This window comes from Sinocyclocheilus rhinocerous, unplaced genomic scaffold, assembly GCF_001515625.1.
Source record: "Sinocyclocheilus rhinocerous isolate Xijiao unplaced genomic scaffold, SAMN03320098_v1.1 scaffold576, whole genome shotgun sequence".
NCBI classification, from domain to species: Eukaryota; Metazoa; Chordata; class Actinopteri; order Cypriniformes; family Cyprinidae; genus Sinocyclocheilus; species Sinocyclocheilus rhinocerous.
In genome coordinates this window covers 479,655-501,278 of record NW_015662167.1, presented here as the reverse complement: position 1 = coordinate 501,278, position 21,624 = coordinate 479,655, and the positions used below count along the sequence as shown (strand labels likewise).

Here is a 21,624-nt window from a genome sequence, read left to right as displayed (position 1 = left end):
AAATGTTTGGATGTCTGCAGAGGGCTGTTCACGAGCGAGGCTATCTGCCCCCACATCTCCTCACAATCCTCATTCGGAGTGTGTAACCCACGGCAGAACTACGTAATTCAATTTATCATTGCTTTTGACTTGGTTTCGGAGGATGGCAGTCATATTACAAAAGCTACAAACTAGCCAGGAGTGGACGATGTTTACAGATTCATATCTACTCTCAGTCACATTACTGACTGGAGTACATACAGCAGATTCATACTACAAATGCTGGGTACAGCTGCTCAGGGCGGATTCTGCAGACACAAGCACGTTTGTGACTGGAAAGAGCGTGACGGAGATCGAGATGCGACCAGAGGAAAATAGCCATGCTTGAGGAAGTTGTAAAAACCAGACCAGGGACTACAGCAAAGTTGTCAAAGCTGAGGAGCCTGGGCGAGCTGTGACCCCACCTGTCTGACCCTCATCAATGTCACATGCTCCTCAATGTCCTAAATGCACACTTCACCACACTTCAGTGCTGAGGTTGCACTTTAATTAGAGTTGTTTTTTGACTTAGTTGAACTGTTAGATTTGTTATTTTGCAGAAGAAAATGATAATATAAATGATTATATGAATTATTTTTATTATCACAGTCTGTTTCAGAATTCACAACACATTTATAAAGCTTTTAGATATCTAGATGTGTGACCTCGGTACTGAAGCACACTGTCTAGTTCCATCTAGATTCACTGGGGAACTGCTCTAGAGTGAGATTTTACTCAGTTTAATGACTATGAATATATTCAGGTTTGTTATCATAACTAAACATCAGAACATATATAAATTGACAAAGGCAGAGAGGACAAACATCAGTATAAATAGAGAGATTTAAAAAAATACAGTATATATATTTTTTATTCATCATTTATGGACAACCAAAATGCAAAAAAAAAAATTTTAATTTTAAAATCATGCATTGAACTTTCCTTCATAGTTTTCTTTCATTTCATTCCATATTTTTGATAGTCAAAAATTAAATTAGCAAGGATTCATTTTGCCTTGTGGCTCTGTGAGAGGACAGTATATATAGCTACCTCTCTGTCCCACAATTCCTATTTCATTTGCTTCATGGCATATGTTTTCTTTTGACATTTTTTCCCCCCATAATTTCACTGCATTGCAGCCCAGTGCGTCCCCAGTCCCCCTGCCTCCCCAACCAGCCTGGTCCCTCCCCCTTCTGCTGACTACTCTGACTCCTCCCACATCATGAAGGTGTGAAGGTGAGTCCCGCCCACTGCACAACAATCCCCGCCCCTTCCTCTCACTTCCTGTTCCTCACACAAACTCTCTTTCTAGTCCTGCTCATTACTGCCCTTGCTTTCTTTTACTTTTTGTAGAGCAAGAAATAAAATGACACAGATTATTGAGGCCTTTACACCACCCTGTTTTGCTAGAAAATATGCCGATATGGAGAAAAAATTGCAGCGAAAATTCAAATTCTTGATCTCAAATAACTGCATATTTGTGGCTATTCCACAAACAGCTCTTACAAATGTGTCGACTGGCTTTCATTCTGTATAATTAGCATCATTTCCAATGATTAAGTCTTAACAAAGAGACTAAACAGACAAACATAAACAACATCTGCTATCAGCTCATGGCAAAAAATAGTCAACCATGATCAAAACCATGTGACAAGAATTTTAAAAAGGCAATGCTGGTGTTAGAAACTGCACATTTGGATCATGTTGATCGTATCGCAGTGGACCTTCATAAACACTAAATTTCTCTTGTGGGTCATAAACAGTTCATTAAAGACAATTTCAACCTGCTATGTTAACACAGAAACCAGATGCATCTATTTTGGCAATAACTGTTGTAAAATTTGTTCACCTTATTAACTGTTGGGTCAGAAGCATACTTGACACAAGTATACAAACACAGATGCAAATGTTTAGCCATTCACATTGCAAAAGCGCAACCATTTTTCTGTTTTTCTGAGTTCTTGAGTTCAAAAGACTCATGTGGGTAATAAAGTGTGCCATTAAGCCAGATAGTATTATTCAGGTAGCTATTTTTATAAACATGTAAACTTTAACTATATAGGCCCTGTCACAAATGGTGTGTTTAATGTAACTCGATAGTTCTAAACCAAGGGTCTGGGGCCCACTAGGGGGCCTCAGCAAACTTCCAAGGGCGCTTCAAGATGACTTAAAACTACTAAAAATGAAGATATTTATTATTTTAATTCACACCATAAACAACTTTTTTATCATGTAAATTAATTAAATCCTATAACTCCATGGGCATTTTTATAATATACATTTTTTTTTTAGTTATTTCAAGCTCTAAAATATTTAAGCAGGTAGCAATTATGAATGCTTTGCAATTATGAATGCTTTGCATTCTCAATACCCCCTTTTGCCAGACCCACACTGATGTGGCCTTCCAGCACACCACTACCCAGAAGTCTGTGTGGCCAAGTGCAGACCACATGACTGAGAATGCCATCTGGGACAGAGACATTCTTTTCAAATTGTTTCTTCTCTATGACAGAAAAATGTTCCATATAAGAAAATAATTCACACTCATGTCTAATAAAGCGTCACCTTGATGGTGGCACATTTCGCATTATCAATTGCAGTCTGATACATTATGCATTTTCTTCACCCAGAAATGAACATGCTGTATTCAATAACTCACCCTCTTGACACTCTGACCCTATATGACTTTCTTCTGTGGATTACAAAATTATCAATAATGAAAGTCTGTCGGGTTCAATATTGTTTCAGACACGTTCACTCACTTAATTTGGACTAAAAGAGTTGAAATCTTTAAAAAAATCTTTTTTGTGTTCCACAGAAGAAAGTAATTCATATAAGTTTGGAACGACATGTCATAAGTAAATGGTGACATTTTTGAAGATTCTGTCATTAACTACTCACCCTCATGTCGTTCCAAACCTAAGACCTTCGTTCATCTTCAGAACACAAATGAAGATATTTTTATGAAATCCGAGAGCTTTCTGACCCTGCATAGACAGCAACACAACTGACACCTTCAAGGCCCAGAAAGGAAATAAGGACATCGTTAAAATAGTCCATGTGACATCAGAGGTTCAACCATGATTTTATGGAGCTACGAGAATACTTTTTGAGCACAAAGAAAACAAAAATAACTTTATTCAACAATTTCTTCTTATAGTACCATGACGCATGTGTGTGGTGCTGCTGACACAGGAGCCGGCGTTCTGACGTAGAACCCAGATGTGTTGCACCTTGTTTACAAGCAGAAGAAGACGCACACATGCGTCGTGGTGCTCTTGTGAACGTGTGTCGAAGACTGACATAGAAGAGAAAAATTGTTGAATAAAGTTGTTATTTTTGTTTTCTTCGCACACAAAAAGTATTCTCGTAGCTTCATAAAATTAAGGTTGAACCACTGATGTCACATGGACTATATTAACAATATATTGTCCATATTGTCCTTACTACCTTTGGGGCCTTGAACGTGGTTGTTCCATTGCTGTCTATGCAGGGTCAGAAAGCTCTCGGATTTCATCAAAATTATCTTAATTTGTGTTCTGAAGATGAAAAAAAGTTTACGGTTTTGGAACGACATGAGGGTGAGTAATTAATGACAGAACTTTCATTTTTGGGTGAACTATCCCTTTAAGCATTTCTAGATGCATTCACATTCTTGTATAGCGTGGACCTTATAATAATGTTTTGTGTGTGAAAAACGTTCAGCTGAAGTTCTTTGAACAGAAGAAATGCGACAGTCTCTGACGATACATTTGTTCTCATCTTCTCTTTGTTCTCTCTCTTCTTCTCCCATTTTCCCAGCTCAAGCTCTTGCAGCTGTCAAATTTGACGATGAACCCTTCTGAGTGTCCAGCAGACAAAGAAAAGACGGGGAAAAAACCCCACTGAACACCAAGAACATAGGTTTTGCCTCTGCCAAACATTGTATTTCTTTCGATTACTTACACAACGCCATGCAGAGAAATATTTCAAAATGTTTGGATGTTTGCAGAGGGCTGTTCACGAGCGAGGTTATCTGCCTCCACATCTCCTCACAATCCTCATTCGGAGTGTGTAACCCACGGCAGAACTACGTAATTCAATTTATCATTGCTTTTGACTTGGTTTCGGAGGATGGCAGTCATATTACAAAAGCTACAAACTAGCCAGGAAGTGGACGATGTTTACAGATTCATATCTACTCTCGGTCACATTACTGACTGGAGTACATACAGCAGATTCATACTACAAATGCTGGGTACAGCTGCTCAGGGCGGATTCTGCAGACACAAGCACGTTTGTGACTGGAAAGAGCGTGACGGAGATCGAGATGCGACCAGAGGAAAATAGCCATGCTTGAGGAAGTTGAAAAAACCAGACCAAGGACTGCAGCAAAGTTGTCAAAGCTCAGTTTATCTGTAAGTCATCAGAAAGAAAGATTCGGAACCGCTGGTATGATAATTAGCTGTGTTCAGAACACAAGCCGCAATCGACCCCTGAGGATTTACGAACGGAACTCCGTAGGAATCTGGAACAATCGTAGACTGTTGATGAACCCGTTGTTGTCTTGATCCAAAGGATGTTGGCATTGGGCACTTCCCCTCCATCATCTTTAAGGCCAGACTCACTGTGACTCCTCCTGGCCTCCTCTTTTCCCACAATCCTCTCCAGTTTCACAATAGGGCTTGAGAACCCTCTCCCGTCAATGTTGCAGTCTCTCAAACCATTGTCAGGCCTTTAAGTATCGTGTGTATCTGTAAAGAAAGCATATATATTGATATGACTATTACTCTAATCTTTGCATCAAAGCCATGTGGACTCATCATAGTGCTTTTACTGCTAGGACAGTAGTTACCAAATAATGGTACCTAAATACTTGTGAGCGTGTGTGGTAGATTAATGAGAAGAGAAAGCCGAACCATTGGAAGTGTCCTTAGAGTTGTAAGTCTGCTTGTTGAAACAATGCGTGTTCATGCGAGGCCAGCAACTTGCATTACAGCCCGTATATACTGACGGTAAATTATGTAACCTGTTGCCCCAACAGAATATCAAAGCCCTTATTTGTGGATCGTTGTGCCATTTGGAGATTCATTTGGCTGTTTCTTTTCTGCTGTGGCACGGTTTTTGTGTAAATATAGATTGACATGGAATTAAATGGAACAATATTTTGGATTATTTTTCTATCACTGGTAATTACCTCTGTAATCAAGCAGCTTGATTATAATGTATCGTAAAGTAAAGAACAATTTGCCAAACCATATAAATCTCCTGTTTTGTAAGTTGTTAGCCCATACTGTGCTTTCTGCTTGTCTTTTTTTAACGTGAAATTAGTCTAACTCTTGACTAAACACTGGCCTCAGCTTGTGTATGATCTGTTTTGTTAGAATTTGTTTGACGGAACTCTTCGGTCGAGAAAAGTCACGGAAATCATGTTGTACCCCTGAATCTAGCTAAAACACAGTATGAGATCTGGAAAAATGAATAACGCCCCACAGAAGCAGATTAGCCATCATCACTTTTAAGCAAAAACAGCCCTGAAGGGAAAGACAGAGATCTATTTTTATCATTTTTCAGAAAGAGAAAAACAATATCAATGCATTGCATATTTTTCTATGTATAAAATGAGGTTTGATTGGTTACATTTGTAAAATGATTAAAGAGAGTTTTGATCTGATATATATTATGGAGATACTGATCGAGGCTGATATATTTTTAATTTATTGACCGAAACTTTGCAGCATTCTTTTGAAGGCCTTGTTTAAAATTCACATTAAGTGTTTTGTACTAATTGGACAAAATGGTCAAAGTTGCAGTTGGACAGTCAAAGCAAGAGATGTCTAATATTTGATAAAAAATAAAATAAACATGTAGCATATAAAGTGGGATTAACTACAGTAAGTCAAAATAAGCACATTGGTCTGTGTAAATATTTTTAAATCAAAACACTGTATGTCTTCATATTTACCGTAACTAATGCTATTTTAAGGGAAAAAATGAGACTGCTTGAGCTATGCAAATCAAACAAAATAATACTTAATGTGCTTGCTTTAGAAGTACCCTCATGCAATAAAGTGAATGTATTTAAAACCTTCTTTTGTAATTAAAACTCTTCATTTGTTCGTATCACTTTTCTTCAGTAGTTTGTACATTCATAATTGTATTCCGACACTGTTCACTCATTTCATGTGAGTCTACTGTGAATGATAAACAAGAAAAAATATCTATAATGCAAATGTTATTAATGTGTTACTTGCAGGGTCCAAAAAGCATTATTTTTCAACCTTAAACAGAGAACAGCCAAAGTTTTCTTTCACATGTCATTGCAAATATGCAAATCCCAGAGGTAGACAAGGTTACTCTGTATTGCAAGATAAGTTACAACAGAAGCTCTTTTCAGCAGCTTGTGAGGTAAACTAAATTAATTACAGCAAAATTAAGCCTATTTATTACAAAAGTTTGACGCCTTAATCTTGTTTTGGCAGTTGGAAATGGAATAAGCCACAATCAAACCCATAGTGTTGAGCCAGAAGTCAGTCAATTCAACATTCCAACACGTTTTCACAGAAATCCCAACCGCGTATTTATGACCACAATTGTTACTGGGCCATTTGTAATGTTTCTTCTAAAAAAAAATCAAGCTTTGTGTTGAATATTTGCTTTATTTATTTTACATTTGTGTTTAATTTGGGGATGAGACTTTACTGGAAAGCGATTATAAATTCGGTGTGTTTTGACAATAACAACACAAGCACAAAGTGAAAGCCAAGAAAATGTGTCAGCAGTATGGAATATGGTGCTAATAAATATCTAACACTGTATGTTTGTGATACACACTCTAATTGAAAGTATTAAGACTTTATGTTGTGTAGAAGAGTTGGTTGTTTATATAGACAGTTCACTTTGTTGCATTTGTTAAACGCCGGATAGGATGAATGAGTGGATAGAGTGAAAAGGTATTTGTGTAATAGAAAATAAAGAGATTGTTGGAGATTGTTTTAATAGACAGCAGGAGAGGAATGGGTTGTGGTTGAGGTAAAAAAAGTTGGTATTGGTACTGACTGTGAGCTACATTATATGCACATCATGCACTGAAAGCTCTCTCCTCCACATCACGAGTAGACACGCCCCTTATTGCTGATTGGCTACAAGTTTGTTTTGCTATTCGGCCCGAATCAGTTTTCTAAAGTGTTTTTGAAAAATCACATACCCTGCCTTTAAGGTCTCTTCATCAAATAAATACATTTGTGGACATAAATTGATTTTAGTTAAAATTATTTTTTTATTTGTATATTTATAACACCGCAATAATTACAGTATAATTACATAAGTCCTTCAAGATTCTCTACACTTGATAACAGAGACACAAGATGGCAGCAGTTGTGTTTGCATGAATAAAAGAGAGTGAATCTGTGGTGTGATACAAAATGAAGGCAGCTTTGGTTTCAGACTGATATACGGCATTGCCATGGGCAAAAGAGAATATTAGTAAAATATTTGACCTCTGAATGCTGTGGAAGCATTGTGAAAGAAAAAAAAGCATTCTAAACTTAGAATTGTAAGACATTAACTCAGGAATTGTGAGTTTATAACTCGCAATTCTAAGAAGATAAATTACAAATACAAAATCTGAATTGTGAGATCAAAAGTCACAACAACAACAAAAAAAGAATGCAAGATGTAAATTCTAAACAAAGAGAAAAAAGTCAGAATTGTAAGAGAGAGAGTGGCAGAACAGAATTGTGGGATTTAAATGTAGAATTTTGAGGAAAAAAGTCAGATTTTCAGAATGTAAACTGAGGGTAAAAAAGTAAGAATTGTGAGATGTAAGTTATAAACTTGCAATTACAAATTTGTAATTCTAAGTTGCAATTACAATTGCAACATATAAACTCTCAATTCTGAGAATAAGGTCTGAATTGTGAGATATAAACTTACAATTGGGAGAAAAAAAAGTCGAAATTATCTTTTTTTATTTATTATTATTATTTTTTTTATTCTGTGATGGGAGCAAGCTTTCCTAGAATGCTGCTCTTGACCAATCAGGACCAAGTATTCCAACAAGCCATATAATAATTTTGTTTATCAAGTCACCAAAATTGTAAACTTTTTTTTATTTTTATTTTGTGTGCTGTTTTGCAGGTTTACAATTATTTGTCATGCTAATAATGCATATTACATTAAGGTGATTAAAGGGCAGAGGGATATTAACAAGTTGTGAAAGGGTGTTGTTTAGGGTGGCAAGCTGTCAGCTGTGGGATGTGAGGTAAGGAAATGAGGGCAGAGGAGTGAGTGGACACATGCTTCTGTGGATGAGTGAGTGGACTGTGTTGTGACTGTGACTGTAAGTGTAGATGAGATAAAGTGATCATCAGGCAGAACGTTCTCTCTCATCAGTCTAATAGGTTTGGTTAATGTTCACCCTACGGTATAGGGTTCAAAAGTTAAGCATTTGTGTGAAAGATACAAACCAGTAAAAACCGAGGAACTGAAACTGGGAGATCTGAGCCAAGAGATACAACAGAGCAAAAACCATGATCACAATCACAGTGTTTCAGAGTGAGTGTCTTTCTTTCCCTTGAATATACAAGCACTGTATATGTCACAGTTCTGTACAGTTACAACTCAACTTAGAGACACTGCTATGTTCATTTTCACACTTAATGTAAATTGTTATTGCTCCATTAAATTAAAACGATGTAAATCAGTATATGAAGACTGGCCTGTATTTTAGACACGTTTTGGTTTGCAGTGTTTAGAAGATTTTTTTTAAATGACTACGAACATATCTGCTTTATTGACTAACTAAGAATACAGCTGTAATCTATTGTGACTTGGATTCTAGAAATCGGTGTGGGTCTGTCAGGATTCGGCATGTTCTTTGTGCTGTTTGAAATACTACTGTACTTTGTGCAGCCTTGGTGAGCATACTTTTTTTTTTTCTTTTTTCTTTTTTTTCTTCAAACTTAAAAAAAACCCTTTTGAACGGTAGTGTGTGTACGCATATATTATGTATTTTCCAAAAATGTTTTCCTCTGCTATCAGATTCTGTTTCTGTCTGGTTTGGCCTTCATCATTGGCTTGAGGAGGACGGCCCACTTCTTTTTCCAGAGACAGAAGCTCAGAAGCTCTGCCTTCTTTCTAGGAGGTGTGGCTTTAGTTCTACTAAGATGGCCTCTTATTGGCATGCTAGTGGAGACCTATGGCTTTGTGCTTCTATTTAAGTAAGTACATAGTTGAGTCATTTCCTGTCCTAATGGAGCAAGGTAGACGCCTCCAAGATGTTCCTACTTCAAACCAACCAAGATGCATTTTACCTAACTAATTGTGGAACCTTTATTTTACTATTCATTACCCTATACATGCTTTTTTCTCTGCTTGAATTGGCATTGTTTTTAGATTGTTCCTCTCCTAAACTAGCAAATAACAAGATTCTGTATTGTTTGTAGGTCATTCTTTCCAATGGCTTTTGGATTTCTCGCAACAGCCTTAAACATTCCTTTTTTAACTTTTACAATGCTTGGAACAAAACTTTCATAAATCTAACTACCAATTAAATTTAAGTGCAACCTGTGCAGTTAAACACTCAAGCAGCGGTTCTAAATGTTCTCTGATGTTTATATTCTCTCTCTCTCTCAGATTTAAAACAAGTTATCTGGAAGTAGTTCCTCAATGGTGTAAGAGCAGATGCTGGAAATCTGGAGGTGCTTTTGCAGTGAACTGTTCAAATTTTAGCTGTTGTTTTTTATGTATATGATGGATAGTTGTCCGTTTATTTTATTTTTAATAGTTTAGCCTATTTACACTTAACCTTTATAATATGTTAAATAAACTCACCAAACATGCCCAGTGTTCTACTCAAGAATATTTTTGTGTTCATTTATTTTAAATACATATCTTTAAAAAAAAAAAGGAAAAAATGAATTAAAAAAATTAAAAAATCAGGATTTGAAGTGCACAAGACGCACGTAGGTAGATTTCTCTCTCGTCGTGAACACAAGCAAAAATAAAATGTCCAGTGATCTCTAAAAGCTTGTTGATGTGCCCTCAGCCCTTCGAGTTATGAATATACATTTTAGAGCAGTGCTTTTACAATCATCTAATTTCTATTTCATCTGTCTGCTCCCCCCAACTTCAATGAACTACCCTCAAATAGAAAATGATATTGAGTTCAAATATATAAAGGCTTTGTGCTTCCAGAATGTTCCTGTGAAAGGGATGGGTGGTGGACCCACCCCGGGGAAAAAAGACAAGATCAGAGGGAAAGAGGGAAGGGTTGTGGAGGTCTGCGACCCACTGAGGAGGCTATGACGCAGACAATGTTGTTGTATGAGAAAGATAAATTGTGTCTGAAGGTTGCATAAACCAAACACAACCTCCATACCAGCAAGTGTAAAGGTAAGCCATTTACTCCCATTGCCATGCTCATTTGAATAATTGTCAGTGTATGTGTAAGTGTATATATGCATGTATGTGTGTGTGTGTGTATATATATATGCATTCTCTGTGATGGTCGTTAGGGTTTGGAGGGTGTGGAGGGTTTGAATGGCATATTTACATTTGTGCATTTGACAGATAATTTATCGAAGCGATTTACAGTGCATTGATGTAAAAACCAAGAGGATCTGAATCTGATCCAAGTCCTCTAGAGTTTTTTTCCCTTCATGCAATAGATAAATGCACATTTTGATTCTGCCAATTTCGGCAGCCTTTCAGTTGTTCTTAATTACCTTTTATGTTGCTATATTATTATTATTGTTTCTTACATAGAACAGTAGCATTTTGGTTACAAAGTACAAGATATGAATTTTGTTATATTTTGTTCTAAAACCTGTCATTATAAATATATTATAAATGCATATTTTTGATTAAATAATCATTTTATTATAAAATATTTGTATTATAATATTATTGTGTTATTTTTATTATTATTCAATTTTATATTTTTGTATTTCATTTTTTACACCTATGAACAGCATAGCATAGGAGCAGATGTGAAAGGCTGATTTCTGATGCACACTTCTCTTTGAAGTGTGTGTCTGTGTGTGTTAGAGTCTGTATCTATATGTGTGTGTTTGAGCTCATGAATTGAGTATGAAAAGATACACAAATGTCATAAGAAAGTGGGATCTCATAAAAAGTACCCATGATTCAGAAAAACAAAACACGTGTATTGGTTTCTAATTGCTAATTGTTTTCTTACAGAAACATATTTTTGGTATAAAACGCATTAAAAATGATGCTACTTACCATCATTTTGATGTTGTCAGTGGCGAATGGTGACACATACCCTTCAGGGCATTTGCAGTACTATTTAGAAGGTAAGTTCAGTGTTGTCTTAACTTCTAACAAAGACAGGATCAATACAGTTAATATCAAACAGTGTTATTACATAATAGTCTAAAGGCAAATAGATATTTAAGATTCTGGATGCACTGTAAAGTTTAGTGTTGTTTAAAAAGTGACAATATAATATATATCATAAGCCTGCAATAACTGTAAAGCATAGTTTCACTTGTAGGCCTTTGTCTATAGGCTATATCTCTTGAGCTTTTGTTGTATTTCTAGATGAAACTCCTGAGGAAACATCACTCCGAGATCTCAGGGGAACTGACACTCGTCCCGCAGCTGTATCTCCTTCTCCAAAGCTCCCAATGCTTTTCTCCATGGGTGCAGGTCCTCAGAGAAACACATGGTGGTGGTCTCCAGAAAGGCCTTACACAAAAAGGAGGCAGAATGTCGCGTACTACAATCTCAATTCCTTCGGCCTCCGCTATGGGAAGAGAGAACAGAACATGCTTGCAGGGTTCAAACAGAAGATACCCGTGAAGTGAGGTCCACTGGGTCTTTTTTAAATTCTGCATATTGTTCTTTGAGGTTTTATATGGATCTTTTCATGTATTCTTTGTGATAATTTAATCATTTTGATGTACTCATGTTGATGTACTGTGGGATTGATCGGCAGGCATGCCATTAGTGGAATAGTTCATAAACTTTAGCAAAATGCTGTAATGATAACTGTGAAGACACATTTAGCTAGTAATTAATAAAAATGTTTTGTCATTTGACAAACCTGAATAAAAAGACTTTATTAGATAACAGAAGGTGAAAAAATGTTATTTAATATGATTGAATCAGAGTCTTTTTTTTTCTTCGTGGTTGTGTACTTCCTGTTCACACTTGCTGATGACAAACCTAACGTTTAAAAAATAATCTTGTTCTCAGGCTTATTGACCTTTTAGCATGGTAAACTCTTGCACTTACAACAAAAATGAACTATTCGCAATCAAAAAATAAAACTGTATGATTTTACAGATTACAGATTCTTCTGTGTTTTAAAATTGATTAAAAAAATAAATAAATTTCATTTAACATTCAGAACATCGCTTTCAAAAGCAGGATACTTAAGTGCTGTATCTTCAGGCTTATACCTTATTTAAGACTGGTGACGTTCAACCACAACTTTCCACTGACTCTAGATAATCACCGAGCATTTCCGTGGTTGTGCTTTTAAGGGGAGACTTGATCAACACTTTGATAAAAATATTAAAGATCATTATAAGAAGGAATTTGAAAATCGAACTAATTTGTGAGAGTTTCTGAAGGCATCATGTGGATTATACACCCTTTGTTAATTATTACTCTTTGTATGTTTCTCTTCAATGTGCTGGCAGGTAAGACACGTGGCATAGATTTGATTTGATTTTTTGCTTTGAAATACATTATGATGATTGTTCAAAACCAGAAATGTGGACTATATAGTTTAAATAGATATAAAAAGATATCATAATAATAATAAAATGTAAGATTAAGGTTTTAAAATAATATTCTTAAAGAAAATGTGCAGTGTGTAAAATACAAAATTAATTTTAAATGATTAAAAACGGTTAGTTTTATATAACAACAGTTAACCAATTTTTGTAAGTTGAAATATAATAAGACCGATAAATTAGATGTTTATTTATTGAGGCAAACACAGATATGAAACAAAAAAGCATCAAGAGTGGAAAAATATATCATAATATATCATAATAAATCATTCTGATACAGAATGATTTATTATGAACAAATACTATACAAGATATTGATGTAAATGATGCGTGAAATTAATTTGACATGGAATTTGTAACTACATAGTTACATGGTTTTTGGAAATTAATATGGAATATTGAAACTGAATATAGAAAAAAGCACACATTGTATAGATGATCACCTGTATCAGTTTGTTTTAATGCAAATTAATTATTTTTTTATTTTTTTATTTTTTTTTCAGATAACAATAAAAATGCAGCAAACCCAGCTTGGTAATTCTATAATTCTCAATGTATTATTATTCTTTTTTAACTGAAATATCACTTGAATTTATCATATCTAATTCTGTGAGTGAACTATGCAACAAGTATTTGGTAGATTTACAATATAACCCATTTAAAATCTTTTTACTTTCAGCCTTTGAGTTGTATAGTATTTGTATTTTCTTCCGTGAGAAGTGATCAAGTTGGTTGTAATGTCTTAAAACTGTTCTTCTCCTCACTACGTAATTAAATCTTGTGATGATTCCAGATATCAACATTTATTTCTGCATTGTTTTAGTGAATATCTTCATCCGTTGATGTACGCCATCATCTGTTTCCTCGCTGCCGTAATTCTTATTCTCCTGATAATTCTGTTTAAAATGTTCATCTCGATGCAAAGTGGTGAGTGCACTACAGTGCTATGTTTAATTGCTTATTTATTCCTTATTATAATAGTAAATGACAAGTGCTTCTTATAGTATTATGATGTAGCTTTGGTATGTGTGTGATAATTTTTTGTTGTTCTTGTTGTTTGAACTTAGCCATTAAAAGAGACACTATCCACACAACCAGCGACACGAGAGAATCAACTGCTTTGTGTCAGAACAATGCATTAAGTGTCTCCCCTACTTCAGGTGATGGTAAAAACACACATTTTGCAATAAGTCCTAATGTTCGTCCACTGAGGTTTTCACACTAAACTTTTGCCTTGTCAACGATTAGGTGCAGATAATTCATCCTCTACTAGTTCTGGGACCCCTGAAGGCTCGGTAAGTCATTTGAAAACCATTAACAACTTCTTCACACATCTGAAAGCCATCATTACGTATTCCAGATGAGTTACACACCATTTAAAGAATGTTACAATTCTTTATTGCCATGTTTTGTTTTTGTGTGTTTCTGGATGTCAGCTGTCAGATCTTTCCACTAGCTCTCAACGATACGTAAGCCTTGAAGACCGTCGAAAGACTTCTGACTACATAAATGTTTCAGAAACTGCTTCCCTTGGACTAGTGGACTTTAAAAAAATGGATACAGACTATGTGAATGTTAAAGAGTCCCAACAGAAAAAGGTGAAAAGGAAAGGCCAAGTGAGCTGTGATGACGGTACGACAAGTTTGAGCAGCGATGATTCTGCTCTGAATTACTCCAAGGTTGTCTTTACTAAGGCAGAGAAGTAAAAGATGTAATTAGTAGCTTCATTAAAATGGGCTTAAAAGGATCAGTCACTCAGAAATGAAAATTATGTCATCATTTACTCAACCTCACGTTGTTTCCTTCTTCTGTGGAACAAAAAAAATGTGGAAGAATGTTTTCGCCCATACAATTAAAATGTCAGTGGGGTCCAAAATAACATTTCATTGTATAGACAAAGATATATAAAAATCTTAATTTAAGTTAAGTCATGCAAGTTTGGAACAACATGAGGGTCAGTAAATAATTAGGTGAATTTTCCATTTAATATTCTTTAAGAAGATTCAATTAAAAATACTGATATTTTCCAAATAAAAACATACAATTTTAAACAATGTTCCCATAAACACAAGGAATGGGATGCATTTTTTTTCCCCAATGCATTTTCAGGCGTGCATTTTAGTGCATTTTTCGGATCATAAAACACCACATCCTGACAGGAAGGAACCAGACATGCATCTGTGAAAGTCTAACAGCAATAAATAACTACTCTAAATGTGCAGTCATCAAATGCTGTACTGTGATAACAAACATGCCCCTTTTCAACATTGACACTTTATGCGTTTCCACCACCAAGCATAATTTTTCATTTAGGGCCCGAGGGAAACCATTAAAAACTCACATGATGTAATGCAAAATCTCTCAGTAACATTGTTATAAAAGGATCATTTTAAAATATAACTTATCCCAGATGTATCCCAGTACCCCCACATTTAATATTTGATATTTATGTCACATCAAAATGGCAATATTGACTTTCTATGAGATCACATATATTATGGTGAATCCCATCAACTTGCATTGCCAGTGTCCCACCACTTGGTGGTATCAGCAGCTCTCTATGTGTTACTATATAGTGACGTAGTAAACACTTTGAAGAGTCTGTTAGTATGTGAACTTTGTGTTAAGCTGTGATGTTATTTGTTGCACATTTCTACATGAGCCAATGCCAAGAGCACAGCGAAACCAATTCAATGTTATATCATCCTTCTAATTTTAAGGCCAATCCTAACCACACACTGCAATATCTGATCACCGCAGACTCTGAAAATAACCCAAAAGAACTATAAAAGTCACCCTCTTTATTCTGATAAGACACAGATGTTTAAATAATTAGAGGAGACATCCAAGTTCCAAGAAACGCTTCTATTTTGAGTTAGCATTTGAATTGAATTCATTACAAAATGAGTTGTGTTTTGCGGCGCTCCTTTCAGGTACTGCACAGAGACTGCTTTAAATTCAACTTCCAAAGCTTTGCACAAAGAAGTTTAGTTAGTGGTTATCAATTCATTGCTAATAAGCCAGTGTAATCGAATTAGGTTGTAAAACTTAAATAACCAATGATAGAAAGGGAAAAACAAAGAACAGTGATATATATCAAATGTTGTAAGTCATCAAAATGTCTTAATAGCTCCGTTTGATGTTGAAGGCTTCAGTATGTAAACAGTATCACAATCGCTTAATGATCAAATAAATAAAAAAACCCTGGAATGTGTTTAATTTTTTTTGTTCAATGAAAGTTTAACCACTGAAAACTTACACCAATAAACTTATATTGCCTTATGGTGGATTTCAGTTTAAACACCACTTACTCATTTGTATAGTAATGTCAAACTGATGTCTCACTGACAGACACGCTACTAGTCACGTAAAAACTTCAAATAGCAAGTGTCGACCTTTACAGTTTTCAGTCCCAGCATGACACGTCATTTAAATGCCTTATTGCCTAAAAGTGTTTTTAAAGGGATTGTTCACCCAAAAATGAAAGTTTGTCTTCATTTACTCACCCTCATGTTGTTCAAAACACATATGACTTCGTTTCTTCTGTGAAGCACAAAAGGAAAACTTGTCCCAGTTGCTATTTTTCACAAAATTAGGCCACATGTGGATGTGAAAGCACCATGAAACTATTATTAAACTGGTCCTTACAATGGTATACGATTTGGAAAAACGAGGGTGTGTAAATAACAACAGTATTTTTCTTTTCTTTTCTTTTCTTTTCTTTTCTTTTCTTTTCTCAAACTAATTATTTGCACACACTTCTGCCCTGACATTTTTTATTTTATTAAAGTCATATGTTAGAGGAGAGAAACAGCATGTGACTTGAAAGCAAGAAAATGACACACATCTGAGTCAAGACAGTGACGTGAAATGAAAAAAACTGAAACCAACTAACATGAGATTGTTTTATTGTAAATGGATAGTTTTAATGACAAACACATTGTTCAGGTTGACTGTTCTTAAGCATTCCACAAAGCACCCATCTGTTTTACTCATTTGTTTATCGGTACGGAACTAAATATATTGTTATTAGATTCCTTTTAACAATATGAGCCAAGCAAAACATTCGATTAATTATTTGCTTCTGACATAAAGATGGCACTTAGAATGTGGCTTCATTCCACCTGCCCTGTATATACAGTATATATTCATTGATTTATTTACACTCCATATATATTTGTGTTTGAATATGAGAACAATCTTAAACCGACATGAAAGAAAAATGAACTCTCTTCTCTTTTTTTTTAAAGAATTATTGATATTTTCCGTTCAACATTTCATGGTCAGTTTGCCAAGTCAAAATGTACAAAGAGAAGATGAATGTGTCACATCTAGTTTGTGCGAGAATGCTTAAAATATTGTCATATTTTCCAATGGACCATCTGCCAGATCAAGTAATTTCCTGTTCTAGTGCTATATCCTAGTTGTAGACACCTTTTGAGCAACAAAAGATGTCTTTTAAAATGTATTATAATTCCATATACAGAATGAGAAAAAGCAACCTGCTGATATTTTGTCTCCCAATTTATTGTTTGTTTGGAATAAATAATGAACTCCATCAACTCATATTGGAAACATCAAAGAATGTTGATTTTTCTGTTTGAACGAGATCACTTGGGACATCCTGCTGAAAAGACCACCAGAGCTAGTAACAAGCATATGTTTTGGCTACTGGTCACAGCATGTTTCTCTCCAGAACAGCACTGACCTAGATGTCATTCTAAGCGGGTCTTCTCAGCAGAGCAAAAATGACTTGTGAGTCACTTACTTTTTGCTGTCTGTAAAACAGGACAGTAATGAGCAGAAGTCCACCACACCCTGATGTAATAATGAGCACGGTGCCAAAAGAGATGATTGTACTGCTGGATTGTTCTGTGGCAGGGTTCCTCTGTGTTTCTCTGTCTGGATGAGTTTGGTCCTTCATCTCCTGCCTATCCTCCTGGGATCTGCTGTCTTTGAAAACCAAAGGCATCTTTGGTGAATCATCACAGAATTAATAATACATGACTGAAGCGACCTTGAATGCATTCACGTTTGATGTCTACTACATTTAAATAAAATATAAATATTAGATGAAAAGCATTTAATATAGTGATATTTAAAAAATGACGAAGTCACACAATGATATTACTAAAATAAAAAAGAAAATGGAAAATATAAATAGCAAAATATGAATAAAAAATAAAATAGTGCATAAATAATATTACAATAGCACTGCTACTATCTGACTTCCTCACCTTTGCTGAGCTTCGCCTTATGGATGGTTCTCATGAAATTCCTTGGCATCCTCACCGGACTTTGGGTGTGTGTTTGGAAATTTTCAGGAGGGCTGTGTAAATGACCTGGCTGTTCAACAAGGGCGCTCAGGCCTTCTGATGAATGCGCAGCTGCTTTCAAAGAAGACAGAAGTGTGGTTGTGACTGGTGCAATGTGTTTACTCAGTTGAAGCATTTGGGAAGGCTTGTTTTTTATCTTTGTGCTCTTTATATCTTTGTATGCTGGTTGAGATGTTGTAGTAACTGAGTTCTGGGATAATTTTACAAGGGAACTGGATGGTCCTTCTTGGCTTTTGGAATCTAAAGACCTTTTGGCAAGTAAAAGCGGCGTGCTCTTCTCCACATCGTCCTGCGTGCTATCGCTTGTGCTTTTTTGATAGGGGCCAGAGGTGGTTGTCTCAACACTTGAGTCAGTTCTGTTTGGAAATACATCCTGAAAATTTGTAAATGAAGGGAAAAGATCTGGTGATGGCACATGGTCCGTTTCTGAATTTGAAGTTTCTTCATGAAAAGCTGGAGTACTACCAAAGAGGAAGTTGGATAAATGTTCTTGTGTTGATCTCCATGTGGCAGATGTTCCTAGATCTAGTGTTTGGTGTTTGGTTATTGGGACAGCAGACTTGGATTGTTTAGTTCTTTCATTACCACCTTTCAAGGTTTGTGAAAAGGTTGATCTTTGTGGGGATTGAGTAGATTTCGGGTAAATATTCCAATGGCTTGTGGATGCAGATGACTTAGTTGGTCTAATGCTCACCGCTGGACAAATGCAGGGGCAATCGGAGGCACCTAGAGGAAATGTAATGGACATTTTTTATAAAAACACAACTAAAGCAAGATAAGCTGGTACTTTGCTAATCTTTTGCTAATGAGATTCATTTTGAGAGCCTTTTTTTGCCCCATTTCAGTTTCTTTCCCCCCTTTTAACGAATTACACTGATTGTCTGTGTTGTGTGTTCCAGATAAACTTACTGATGGGTATTTGTGACTCTTTCTGTCGGTTATGTTGTTACACCAGTAGGTGGCAAAAAGTGTCTTGAGTCATTTTGTGCTTGAATTCGATCAAAAACACTGATTCATTAAAAAATGAAACAAGTGATTGTTTATGAATCATTTTTGGATCATTTGCTGACCACTAAACATGAATGAAATAGTGGAATGAAACACCACTATGGTGTGTTGCTCGGAAGTGCTCAATGATTCTACAGTACTTCAGCTTCATTACAACTGTTTTCACAAGCAGTGCAAAAAAGTAACTGGCAATATTGTGTCTAAAATGTCAGTTACTCTGGTTTAAAGGGGTTATTCACTGCTAACAAGTTGGGCTTTTAATAAAACTTGTCTGTCTGCAGTAGAAATGCATTCTTTTTTTTTTTTAGAAATTAGAGAAAAGGGCCTATAAGGGGTTCCATTTGGCTAGAACATTGTTAAATTTTACTACCAACATTGTTACAATACAAAGCTAGTTAAAATGGGCAAACTTGTTCTTTAAATTCGTGCTTACTGTTGCATAAAAGCTCTCACAATGAGAACGAGCGTGTCATTTCAGATGATTGCTGTGCTACCTGCTGTTTGGCTGAGAGGTTCAGTGGTGGATTCTGGGTAATCTTCTGTGTACTCCTCCTCACAGTTCCAGACCACAGGCTTGTTGCTCTGAATCATCAGACCCATATACATGCGAATCACTTCCTCAGCTTTCTCCAAAGCTGCCCTGGGCAAAGTCATGTGGGTTCTTATGAACTTCTTTGGGCTATCCTGTAGGGTGTAAAACATGTTTTTTTCCCAGAAGAATTAGGCTGAACCCTAACAACTGGGAAAGCAGGTGGTAGGCTACACGGGTCATTGTACAGTTATTTTAATGCAAATATTTTCATTCCATTTAATAACATATCCATTGCCTTTTGAGGTCAAATCAATTTTATGATTTTGGGAAACATTCCAGGATATATAAAAGTTGCTATATGATATACACTGGTTTTCCCTGTGTGCATCCTGCCAAAGACAACAAACTGTCTGACTTTGTTTTAAAAATAGAGTAGACAAAGACATATGATGCACCATGGCATTTATCTGTGATTTAATTAGGACTGCAACTGGAAAGGTTTCCTCTGGACTTTTTTTTTAAGACATACTGTAGTAGAAAACATTTATGTGGCTGATACAGATTACATTTTAAGCACGTGGTCCAATTAACTTCATGTTGGCAGTGGTTAAAATAACAAAATAATCATAACTCTGAATTCCTTTTTTCCAAAAATTGGCCAGAATTAAACATTTAATAAAACATTTGAACAAAACAATCCAACACTAATGCAAGAAAATCTATTTGAATAAAAACCATTGACCACTGCTACCAAAACCACTAGCTACTGCCCAAGACCTTTGGTTTCTTGACTTTTTCCTCTTGAAACTTTATACATCTCAAATGTATGTACTGTACATACAACACAATGCCTAATGTTTGCTCTAGCTCGTTTCTTAAATAAAGCTGCCTGATGTTTTGTTATTTGTCAATGAAAAGACGTGGGATTATTTCTGCTATTAAAACAAAGAAGTAAAAGACAAAAATCTTCTTCCATAATATTTATAACTAATAGACAATTTTAGGCACCACTGCTCTCAAAGAGAATATAGATGGACTTACCTCAATCTCCTCATTGATTGGAGGGATGCATCTCTGGGAGTAAATGTTGTAGATCAAGTTCTTCAGTGAATTAGTATAACGGTAATTGTCCGAGTCCTTGGCATATCTGAATTGGGTGTTGAGTAGCTCCAGTATGTGAGGGAATGCTGCTTTAACATAACACACAACACTCTGGAACACACAAACATATGACAACCACAATGAACATTTGATATTATCACACACACATTGAAGTTTCTTTTAGACTACATTTTGGGACTTTTTATTCCTATTGTAATACAGGCTTTCCAATTGACAGTGCTTGCAAATTTCATGCTTCATATCAAACCTGCTCTTTCATCGAGCTTGCACTCCATTTGAATGCTGATGGGGTATCTCAATTCTCTACAGAAGGGTACATGTACACGTGGCCAGCAGGACTTTTTCATTCTTACAAATGGAGGAAATGTACGCTGCATTGGCTAAAATAAATGGTCTTTTCATTGTCTTCAATTGTCTTTACCTAACAGCACTTGCTCTATGGATCCTCTGCAGTGAATGGGTGCCATGAACGAGAGTCCAAACAGCTGGTTAAAACATCACAATAATCCAGACCATCGATTAATGTCTTGAGAAGTGACAAGTTGCTTGTTTGTTAGAAACAAATCCACCATGAAGGCATTTTAAAACCTAAAAAATTTAACTTTCCATCAAAATACCAGTCCATAATCCATATTAACGCTTCCTCCAGTTATGGATGGACTCGTATGTCAGTCAAGTTAAAACGTCTTGATGGATTTGTTTCTTAGTGATTTTTTTTTTTAATCAGCTGTTTGGTCTCTCATTCTGATGGCACCCATTTACTGCAGAGGATCCATTGGATGTAATGCTAAATTTCTTCAAATCTGTTCTCAAGAAGAAACAGACTCATCTATATCTTGGATGGCCTGAGGGTGAATACATT

General features: G+C 35.7%; 3 protein-coding genes and 1 long non-coding RNA gene across 4 annotated transcripts; 3 read left to right on the top strand and 1 right to left on the bottom strand.

Moving 5' to 3' along the window:
* Positions 1-907: 907 nt before the first annotated feature.
* Positions 908-6,084, top strand: LOC107727780 (uncharacterized). Its single transcript, XR_001638394.1, has 2 exons — positions 908-1,254; positions 3,820-6,084. It is a non-coding gene; the product is annotated as an uncharacterized LOC107727780 (long non-coding RNA).
* Positions 6,085-7,982: 1,898 nt separating this feature from the next.
* On the top strand, positions 7,983-9,837 carry LOC107727772 (vesicle transport protein GOT1A-like). Its single transcript, XM_016537762.1, has 5 exons — positions 7,983-8,553; positions 8,840-8,905; positions 9,017-9,218; positions 9,444-9,515; positions 9,639-9,837. Exons 1-5 carry the CDS (start codon positions 8,529-8,531, stop codon positions 9,673-9,675), a joined length of 402 nt encoding a protein of 133 aa, XP_016393248.1. The 5' UTR covers positions 7,983-8,528; the 3' UTR covers positions 9,676-9,837.
* Positions 9,838-12,521: 2,684 nt separating this feature from the next.
* Positions 12,522-14,470, top strand: LOC107727771 (uncharacterized). Its single transcript, XM_016537760.1, has 6 exons — positions 12,522-12,668; positions 13,268-13,298; positions 13,588-13,691; positions 13,832-13,924; positions 14,013-14,059; positions 14,201-14,470. The coding sequence occupies exons 1-6, from the start codon at positions 12,605-12,607 to the stop codon at positions 14,468-14,470; spliced, it is 609 nt and encodes a 202-aa protein (XP_016393246.1). The 5' UTR covers positions 12,522-12,604.
* A 2,250-nt stretch (positions 14,471-16,720) lies between these two features.
* LOC107727738 (uncharacterized) lies at positions 16,721-21,021 on the bottom strand. Its single transcript, XM_016537698.1, has 5 exons — positions 21,010-21,021; positions 20,682-20,918; positions 19,603-19,792; positions 18,002-18,826; positions 16,721-17,717 (listed from the first exon to the last, which is right to left on the bottom strand). The coding sequence occupies exons 1-5, from the start codon at positions 21,019-21,021 to the stop codon at positions 17,485-17,487; spliced, it is 1,497 nt and encodes a 498-aa protein (XP_016393184.1). The 3' UTR covers positions 16,721-17,484.
* Between the last annotated feature and the right edge of the window lie 603 nt (positions 21,022-21,624).

Excerpts from the sequence above, each read along its gene's own strand:
- LOC107727772 (XM_016537762.1), top strand. The coding sequence starts at position 8,529 with ATGATCACAATCACAGTGTTTCAGA. Across the intron at positions 9,219-9,443 it reads GGCTTTGTGCTTCTATTTAA|GTCATTCTTTCCAATGGCTT; the intron begins GTAAGTACATAG and ends TATTGTTTGTAG. Across the intron at positions 9,516-9,638 it reads TTTTTAACTTTTACAATGCT|AAACAAGTTATCTGGAAGTA; the intron begins TGGAACAAAACT and ends CTCTCAGATTTA.
- LOC107727771 (XM_016537760.1), top strand. The coding sequence starts at position 12,605 with ATGTGGATTATACACCCTTTGTTAATTATTACTCTTTGTATGTTTCTC. Across the intron at positions 12,669-13,267 it reads TCTCTTCAATGTGCTGGCAG|ATAACAATAAAAATGCAGCA; the intron begins GTAAGACACGTG and ends TTTTTTTTTCAG. Across the intron at positions 13,299-13,587 it reads AATGCAGCAAACCCAGCTTG|TGAATATCTTCATCCGTTGA; the intron begins GTAATTCTATAA and ends GCATTGTTTTAG.
- LOC107727738 (XM_016537698.1), bottom strand. Across the intron at positions 19,793-20,681 it reads CAATCAATGAGGAGATTGAG|GATAGCCCAAAGAAGTTCAT; the intron begins GTAAGTCCATCT and ends TACACCCTACAG. Across the intron at positions 17,718-18,001 it reads TAAGGCGAAGCTCAGCAAAG|ACAGCAGATCCCAGGAGGAT; the intron begins GTGAGGAAGTCA and ends TGGTTTTCAAAG.